The sequence below is a fragment of the Pelmatolapia mariae genome, linkage group LG10_11, assembly GCF_036321145.2.
Source record: "Pelmatolapia mariae isolate MD_Pm_ZW linkage group LG10_11, Pm_UMD_F_2, whole genome shotgun sequence".
NCBI classification, from domain to species: Eukaryota; Metazoa; Chordata; class Actinopteri; order Cichliformes; family Cichlidae; genus Pelmatolapia; species Pelmatolapia mariae.
In genome coordinates, this window is record NC_086236.1 from 54,517,144 (window position 1) to 54,526,679 (window position 9,536).

At 37.7% G+C, this 9,536-nt stretch overlaps 3 protein-coding genes across 3 annotated transcripts; 1 reads left to right on the forward strand and 2 right to left on the reverse strand.

Moving 5' to 3' along the window:
* Positions 1–212: 212 nt before the first annotated feature.
* LOC134636449 (allograft inflammatory factor 1-like) lies at positions 213–3,065 on the reverse strand. The gene is made up of 7 exons (XM_063486432.1): positions 3,023–3,065; positions 2,192–2,281; positions 1,941–2,002; positions 1,792–1,858; positions 1,649–1,690; positions 1,309–1,474; positions 213–657 (listed from the first exon to the last, which is right to left on the reverse strand). The coding sequence occupies exons 1-7, from the start codon at positions 3,048–3,050 to the stop codon at positions 570–572; spliced, it is 543 nt and encodes a 180-aa protein (XP_063342502.1). The 5' UTR covers positions 3,051–3,065; the 3' UTR covers positions 213–569.
* On the forward strand, positions 2,997–4,936 carry LOC134636448 (uncharacterized). The gene is made up of 8 exons (XM_063486431.1): positions 2,997–3,062; positions 3,367–3,684; positions 3,766–4,041; positions 4,129–4,182; positions 4,280–4,459; positions 4,567–4,608; positions 4,700–4,759; positions 4,896–4,936. The coding sequence occupies exons 2-8, from the start codon at positions 3,501–3,503 to the stop codon at positions 4,901–4,903; spliced, it is 804 nt and encodes a 267-aa protein (XP_063342501.1). The 5' UTR covers positions 2,997–3,062; positions 3,367–3,500; the 3' UTR covers positions 4,904–4,936.
* A 269-nt stretch (positions 4,937–5,205) lies between these two features.
* Positions 5,206–8,086, reverse strand: LOC134635453 (uncharacterized). Its single transcript, XM_063484834.2, has 7 exons — positions 7,960–8,086; positions 7,569–7,859; positions 7,218–7,490; positions 5,743–6,009; positions 5,554–5,652; positions 5,408–5,433; positions 5,206–5,328 (listed from the first exon to the last, which is right to left on the reverse strand). The coding sequence occupies exons 2-7, from the start codon at positions 7,822–7,824 to the stop codon at positions 5,206–5,208; spliced, it is 1,044 nt and encodes a 347-aa protein (XP_063340904.2). The 5' UTR covers positions 7,825–7,859; positions 7,960–8,086.
* Positions 8,087–9,536: the final 1,450 nt, after the last annotated feature.

Sequence of the window (9,536 nt, forward strand, 5' to 3'; positions counted from 1 at the left end):
CCTTGATGCATGGAGGAGATGCAATGGAAACATACCTTTGTTTTGGGTTTTTTTTAATTAATATGAAAGAATATAAAATAAAGGCGAGCGAAAGCAGCTATTTGTATATATATCTCATGTGTTTAATATTTTTACTTTTAGGCTCTTTTAGCTATAAGGGTTAAAAACAGAAATGCAAAATACAATGCAGTTTAATCTTTTCACTTTAACAAACACAACATGAGATCCGTGACTGTTTAACCACGTAATTTTTAATGAACTTGTAATAATGCTGACCTTCTAATATGAACCACACCGATCACATATTTTGCCACTGCCATGTACATTTCACATTATCAGAGCACTTGAACAAACACCTAGAACAGTACAGTTCTAGTACATGCAGGCTAGTTTACATCTCTTCATGAAAATTGCACATTTTACTTCATGTTTCATTTTTTTTTTCACAACTTTATCTTTGATTGATTTTAAAATCTAGGGGGGGGGGGGGGGGGGGAGGAGAGAGAGAGAGAGAGAGCGAGAGAGAGGTTTATTGACAGATTTCAGCTGGGATGGGAGGTCAGGTCAGGTCAGGGCAGGTCTGAAAAGGTTTTACGACGAGGTGGTCCAACTTCTTTCTGCTCTTCTTCCTTTGCCATGCCTTCAAACATCAAGATCCTTGAATAAAAACAAGACATTTTACATGCTTTAAAAAGCATTCTTGCAAACCTCAGACGTTACGCATTTGTTTCTCTATTGTCAGTAAGTGGTAGGCCTAGATCTTAAGTAGTTTCAGTTTATTTATGAAAATGCTTCTGTGCTGGAATTGAAATACAAGATTTCTTTTATTATTCCTTCTAAGAAAAACTCTTCTCATCTATAAATGTATCTTATGGGTTGCTGTGCAAGCTGTTGTGAATAGTATTTATTTATGTAAAATTGTTATTATCACATTGAGATGGATAGGATCCTTTTACCCCCACTGCCTACAACAAAAAGACAAACCTACAGAGCATGTGCACGTAGCAAGTAAAATGAAAGTAAATGAGAAGAAAGTGTTCATGTAAATGAAACTCATTACCCAAGTTAACCAAACTGCAGAAAATATCTGAAGGACTACTTTGACATATAGGCTCAGTTTGATCATCAACATTTTGAATTAAGGCCATCAACATAACCAGTAATTTCACAAGTATAGGTTTCTGAAGTCCAGTATTAGTTCAGTTTTTCAGTCGTTTGGGAACTTCATCTCGTAATAACCTTATTTGACCTTGGACTCCACTTGCAGTCTACAGCTATGCTTTGAATAGCGACTTATTTCATACTCACAGTTTTAAAATTGCATTTCTCTTTCCCAGCATCATATTGAGGAAGTCATTGTAGCTGATAGTGTCTTTTGAGCTACTTCCAACCACCTCTGCCATCATTTTTTTCAGTTCCAGGTGAGTCTTGGCCAGTCCAAGTTTCTCCAACATCCTCTTCAAACCCATTATGTCTATAAAATTATAAGTGTGCAGAAAGAAAAATGAAGTAAAAAACGTTATTGCTTGCTTAATCTGAGAGGTTTATTTTGTTGGTTTTTTTTGTCTGAGTCGCTACTGAAAGTAGCACTTGCTTAATGTTGCTAAAAAAAAATTACTTCAGGGCTACACGGCTAGTGGCATCCTACCTATTTCCCCTTTGTCGTTGAGATCAAATTCCATGTATTTCTCTGTAACATAAACAATATGATTATTATTATTCCAAAATTTATGACTTTGCACCAATTGAACAATGAACTGAAGTGTTACTGGTACCCCCTTTGAGACTCACTTTTAAACATTTCAAGCTTTGAGGCCAGGTCTTCCTCTCCTTCATATTTAGGATCTGTGAGAAAAGCCTAATAATGACATAAATACACAATTTAGCATTGCAGGGTGTCTGTCGATGTCTTGAACCTACCAGTTCTGTGTTTAGCTCACCTCGTTGATACTGTTTAGCTTTTCGTCCTGCTGAGACTTTAGAAGACCAAATGCTTTACCACCTGTGAAAAACCAATATTTAGGAACAACAACAGCCTGAAAGAACTCTCACAAATGATCAATAAGAACTGATAGTTTAATGAATGAATTAATAACATAAATAAATGATTAAATAAGTAAATTCAGTCTTGTATTATTCAGGCTGGTTAAAGTGGCTTTAACAACCGAAGCCAACAGAAAGACGAACTAACCTTGAACACGGTCCATTTCTGTCAAGAGAGCTGAGAAACTGCGAAACCAACACAAACACAGGCGGAAGGTTACGATGATGCTTCTATAAACTGAACGAGAAGAGGAAGTGAAGTGACAAAGTTTCAGTTAGACAGAAGAGGTTCCTCTGTTACATTTAAGGCTGCAGAAAACAAGGCCAACCTGATGACACAGATAATAATTTAGGAGAACTGTGCATGCAGAACACACGTGTGATCTATCAACTTATTTAAAATTGTTTGTTTTAGGAAGAAGACGTATGTGGCAATAAGATCTTTCTTTAGTGCTCTAGTCTGGAAACTTTTGCTCATGAGGCATTTTTGGATTACATCATATTTTGTTATTCACAGTTTTTTTTTCTGGGTGTGGGTTCCTTTTTATTCATTTAAAGTGAAAGAGTTATGCACATTTACACCTGGAAGTACCTCAAAGGTGAAATGTCTGTACCAGTGAACAGCTCCACTGGAACGGGTGGAAGTAAAATGGTTTAAGCAGTCACATAAGTCAGATCAGTGTGTTTGGAGAGAACTTTAGTGCAGCTTTATCACTTTCTTTTCCTAACTTTAAACATGAGCCCAGAAAGCAACTTGGCCACAAAACTGGCCAAATGTAATGCCTAGTTCTTGCCACACTGTGGTATTGTTGATCACATAATCAGGTAAAGAACATCCAAAAGACTCATGGTAGTTTCCAGTTGAGACTTCTATGTAACTTCAAGGAAGTGAAAATAAAAAGGTCTAGAGGTGACTGATCTTTGTCTCTTCACTAGCTGCATTACACAGAACATGTTACATTTATATCTTCAGGGTTACCTTTCTTTAATTCTGTTGAATGTCGCATCAGGATTTGGAGGTAAGCAGTTCTGCAGATAATGTCTGGATCTGATTGCATAAAATAAAAGCTTTTTAAATATGCTTACTACATTTGTAATTAAATAACTAAAGGTTTATTCAGTGTATATCATCTTGGCTCCAAAAATTATTTAACAACAAATGCAATTTAATTATATGCCATGAATCTAAAAATATGCATGCTGCTTATCTGATGCATATTTTGGTGTAAACTTTCTAACCAGCAAAATTGAGGTACTTGCTTCCTTGAATGCGATGCATGTATTAGTACATTTAGACTCATTATTTAACTTTTGGCTTAACAGATACTGAGACCATCTTAGCTGTTCAAGAAGAAGATGTAGCTCTCACTTGTTTCAGTCTAAATGACACGGATCCAAACAGCTGCTACAGATACAGCGTGACAAAGTTTGCTACAGATCCTAATCAAGTGAAGGATATGTTTAAATGGCCCACACCGAGCAACGATGTGTATAAACGTGTAAAATGGGTAGCTGATGGAAATGGACAAAAATGCTTAACTCTGACAAAACCTCAAAAATCCGACGCAGGACTGTACACTTGTGAAACGTGGAAAGGATGGGACCGTGTTGCGGCCAAAAACATATCTTTGAGAATAAAAGGTAAAACTTTTTAGTACTTTATCTTTACTTTACAAGCAAATATCTCACTGGTGAGTCACATGATTTGTTATGATCTTGCAGACTGCAAAGTCCTTGAACCTGTGAAGGCAGAACCCAGCATGCCTGCCAAGCTAAACTGCCCAGTAAACATGACAACTGGACAACAAGAAACTCAAAACATCTCCTGGGCAATCCAGAAAGGAGACATGCGTGAATCACTCGACTCCAGCAAAGCCAAAACTAATGGTACATCTCTGACTTTCCAGTCTGTGAACACCAGCGACAGTGGCTGGTATAGATGCAGTTACACGCTTGGTAAAACTCAGCGCTGCTTTGACACCAATCTACAAGTACAAGGTCAGTGATTTTTTTCTTTGACATATCAAAAGCAATGATCAAACATGCACACAAGTAATATGTAAGATTCCTGTTTCTTCAATGAAGCTTTTGTGACCACAGTGGTTCCGGTTATTCCAACAAAAACTCCGAGTCTGCCAGGTCTGTTTGCCTTTGCTGTCTTGCACATTCATTAAATCATATTTATGATTAGATGTTCACTATATTATTGCTTTAACTTTCTCCTTGTTCTCTTTAGCACGAAAAGCCAATGATATATCTCTGTCACAAAGGAAGGAGGAGAGCAATGATGCTTTAATTGCAGTTGTGGTCTGTGTCATTTTGGGGATGATCATAATTGCTGCTGTGATTGGATTCGTTGTGTACCGCAGATGCAAAACCCAGAGAATCACACAGTTACACCAGAGGCGCTTTAACGGTTTGATCTGACTTTAAACTCTTTCATTCTTATCACACTGTCATACAGTCATACTAACTTAATGTAGTGTTGAGTTGTTTAAATAGTTCTGTTTTCTTGTTATTCAGGTAATTGTATGTCTACCTATGAGATTGTTGCGCCTTTGACAAGTGAGTGCCAACTCTCTTCTTACTGCGCTTTTTAGCCACTGTGATGCCTTTCTGTTCAACACTTGACTTGAACCTTTTTCTTTTTTCACAGATACTCCAGGCCAGCGAATCAACAGTCTGTATCAAATGCCAGACGAAAGCTTAGTTACCTGTAAGTTGTATGAAGTTTTGCCTCCTTTATGAAATTGTGCAAATTAAAATGTTCAAATCTTATCATGTCAACAAAAAACAACCCAACAACAACAAAAACCAAAAAAAGCAAAACATTTTTCTCTCCTTTGTTGCAGTCCAATAATAACCATTTTCAAGTAAGGAAGAAGATTCTCCTCTGCGGTTATCTCATCCTTGCAGTGTGGTTTGGATTTTCAAAAGTAGATAGGTTTGCATGCTTATAATGTAACCAATCATGTTTTTGTAACTTTATTTCTTTAAAATCTTGCATGCATGTCTGTAGCAAGGCAAAGGAGGAGCTGATTTACTTTGCATTTCTGTTTCTTGGAATGGAAAAAATTCTTTTTTCAAACAGGTTTTGTAAACCACTTCTGTTGATGATTTTGAAGTTTGTGATAAAGACAAACAACAGCGTGTGGTTTCACTCTAGTTCACAGCTTGTAATAAATCATAAAAACTGGTTGTTGCAGTGGCTGCTTCTCTTTTTAAATGTAGTTGCTGTTGTTGTTCCTCATTACGATCATCCTGAACGACCTCGTACACATGAGTCTGAGGAGAAGAGCACCAACATTAGTGAACTAGGACATGTGAGCTTGACTCGGCATGATCCTGTTTTTTGATATCTTACCATTTCAGTACTGGGCTGATCATTAGCTGCAGACCAAGAAGGAAAACACTGTGGTCATTGTGGAAATATTCAACCTCCATCAAAGCCTTAGAGTAATTCATGTTGTAGCTGTTGTTTGGTTGTAATTTCTGAAGCACATTCAATACCTGCATCCTTGTTGCGCTTCCTCTTGGTGTAAATGTAGAGCCCACCCGCCACTATCAGGATGACTAGAGGCAGGCCTACCCAGGCAGGTGTTTGCAGAGCTGGGGAAAGGAATAATTTTCCGATCAGTTTAGTCATAAATAGAGGGTGCATTCAGCAGTCAAGGCAACAGTACAGTAATTCATGCTTACGGTCAATGGCGCGCCACTTTTTTGATGCCACCAGAGCACCCTCTCTGTGCACAGAGCATGTTATATCTTCGTATGATCTCACTGATGACTCTGGGAGAAATAACTTCTTCATCAGAGTATTATTGATATTCATTAATTCACTCTGCCAACCTTTGTGGGCACTTCCTGACCAAGTTAATTCAAAGTCTTTTTCACATTCTGTGGCACAGGTAAGTGCACAGGTCAAGGTGAGATTCTCTCCTCTGAGCCCTGCAGGCATTGCAGTTACTGTAAAAATGTAGAACATGAGAGATGAAACATCAGATCTCTCTCTCTCTCATATATATATATATATATATATGTATATATATATATATTAGGGGTGCAACGATACTCGTATCGATATTGAACCGTTCGATACAGTGCTTTCGGTTCGGTACGCATGTGTATCGAACAATACAAAATTTTTAATTTATTTTATCAACTTTTCTTCTGACGATGCTGTCTGTGTTGAGAGCTCAGTGGATCTGCGTTCGACTACTCCGCCTAGGCTGCACTGTCAAGCGCAGATCCACTGAGCGCAGCGCAAGCTAGCAAGACAGAAGCTTAGCTCGTTGCAACATGGTAAATTGAACCTCCCCCTCCCTCATTCAGATCTGGCCTTTGGAACTATTTTGGTCTTCATGTGAAGTATGACCCTGAAGGTAAGCGCATCATGGACAAAAGTACAACAGTATGTCGGATGTGCCACGCAGTGTTCAATTACATGGGTGGGAACTACTGCGTTAGTGCAGTTTGCTCGTTAACGTGTTGACGCCGTCCAGCCCCACGCACGGGGCGATCCGCGGTAGCTCGTTAACGGAGATTTGCCGTGTTGTGGCGTTAATGTCATTTCAGATTAACGCTGACAGCACTAGTGGGAACACAATGAATATGACTGCACATTTACGCCGACATCATCCTAGTGCAAAGACAAGTGGAAGCAGACAAAAACAACAAGCACGCATGCTACAAACTTTACCCGAGTCATTTAGACAGCCGTTAGCACATGATTCTCCTTATGGGGACCTGATATGTTTAATATGCTGCTGAAAGTATACCCCAGAAGAAGCGTATAGTATAGCTTTTATTTTGGAAAGAGCCATTTCTCTGTAATAAACTCTCTTTTCCAAAGATGAGGGATTTCTCCATCAGATATTTATTTTTTTATTACTTTGTCATTTCAGCAACATTAAATTTAAAAACTGTACTTTTGAGTTAAAATATATATTTATAATTTTAATAAATGACAAATTAAAAAGGCATGAACATTTTTTTGTATCGAAAAAATATCGAACCGTGACACCAAAGTATCGAACCGAACCGAACCGTGAATTTTGTGTATCGTTGCACCCCTAATATATATATATATATATATATATATATATATATATATATATATATATATATATATATATATATATATATACTTGCATCTACAAAGTTTTAATACTTACCATCAAGGGTATGCAGCCTGAACCTATTGAGCACATTTTTTTTATCAGTGGAGTGTGAACACTGGTAGTCTCCAGCATGCAGTGAGCTCAGTCTGCTAATGACCAGAGAGGAATCCTGATTCACATGCGATGCTTTTATTAGGCCATTATCAGGTGAGCTAGCATCTCCCAGTTGCTTTTCACGCAAAGTCCACTTCATATCAGGAGAGGAAGTGTTGCCACAAGTCAATAGTACTGACTCACCCACTGTGGCAAACACTTCCTCTAGTCCATCTGGGGAAAAGGGAGAACTGGTCACACTTTGTACATATTGAGCAACATTTTTCATTTTGTGTACGGGCTGTGTAGCACCTTCTACTGATGTCGTATAACTGATCGTGGCTTTAACAAGGTCATTCTGAGTTAGATGACATCTCCATTTTCTGTGGTGGTCTGTCAATTTTTTATCAATGATCAGTTTAGAGAAGCAATCACGTGGATGTTCAATTACAAATCTACTTCCATTTAATGGTGTATCATCCTCAGTGCTCCAGTGGATATGAAGCTCTTTGTGGTAGAAACAGGGGTCAGCTCCTTTATCTGTACTGAGGTAACAATGAAGCTCCATCTTTTTGTCATTTGCAGGAAGTGACCTTTCAGTAACTGGTGGATAAAAAAAGTGAGCATTGTGATATTTTTGTTTACTAGTTCTGTATGTAAAACAAAAAAAAACAAAAAGAAGGTGTGAAGCAAAAACACTTACTGCAAAGAATTCGAAGTGAAACACTTGACTTGAGTGTTCCACTCTTACACGTGTAAAGCCGTGCGTCATTGAGCACCAGCTGAGTAATCTGCAGAGAGCAGTCTTTGAGCAGGCGATACCTGTGGCTGTTTGGAGCTGTCGGTTTTTCTTTCTTTATAATCTCATCAGTTAAATTAAATTCTGCACTCATGTCCCAGCTGATAGAAGAGCAGGTTTTGATAGAAGGTATACCACATGGCAAAGTAACATTATCTCCTTCTACAGCGACCATCAGCAAAGGGTTCACTGAAGAAAATTACAGAAAAATGCATTTTTTTTAATTAAAAAGATTTCTTAAAGTCTATATATGTGCCATAAAATGAAAACTGTAACACCTGTGTACGTGTGAGCAGTTCACAAAGGACTGAGTGAGTATCTGAGATCACAATTATTTTGTGAGTTTAGTACAATATAAGGTAAAAAAAAAAACAGTAACCACTGACTAATTATTTTTCTATGACACCAACAAGTTTTGTCTCATAATGGTGCCTCGTGGGTTAGAAAACAATCAGAGAGGATGAAATCAAGCCATGTCCAAGAGGGTTCTACAGGTACCGTGTGTGAGTATATTACATCATGTGTATATATATTAATAGGTGTTATATATTTGTATAATTACCAGTTGGATGATGTCCACTTGCTGCCTGTGTGAGATAAAAAAGACAGAGTACCAACAGTGAAAGCGAGTCCATCTTGCCGTATCCAGTTTTTCTTTGTTATTGCAAAATGCTCTTATAGCAGAAGTTTTGCAAAACACTTTTACAGGAAATGACACACGAAGATCATGTTTAGCTGAGGAGAATGACTCATAAGAGAAATTTATATTTATGTTGTGATCGACTCCGTCATGTTTATTCAAAATTGTCACAATCAATTTAAGTGTTGTGACTGTTGTGATTTACCTGTCAATTAAATTATTTTTTAATAATAACGTCTACATTCCTTTTCATCACCAGGATGCTATTAATTATGTGACAACCCAAACAGCAGATACTGCTGTAATCCAGTGCTGTGGAGAGACTGAACCTATCCCATATACTGTCACTATGTGTGCATTTTTAAGGTTTGTCCACCAGGTGGTGCTGTCAGATTCAGTGAAACCTGCAAAAAAGAAGGCTCTTTCACATTGTGGTGTCCGTAGATACATTAACAGCATTCATTTTTTACGATTTTTTACTCCTCTTACTTTAGTTTTTCATTTTGCAAAAATATAATTACTTATATGATCATTGTTGTAATTTCCCTCCACTACTGGTGAACATTAATAAGCACCAACAGTGCAGTTATTCTGTGCATTGCCAATGAAGAAATAAAAACTTTGGTTTGGACATTTTATTCAGTGATGGTGGAACAAATAACTTTGATAATAAAGTGTAGGAATGAATAAGAATACGAAGAGAAAATATAAATATGTGAAACATACATTTGCACACACATGGCCAATGCAAACAACAAGTCAGCAATGCACCCACTGCAGCTCAGGGATTAGTCACAGGTCTTGGACGTGCTACAACTTTATAGGCCTTGATTTTAAGCAC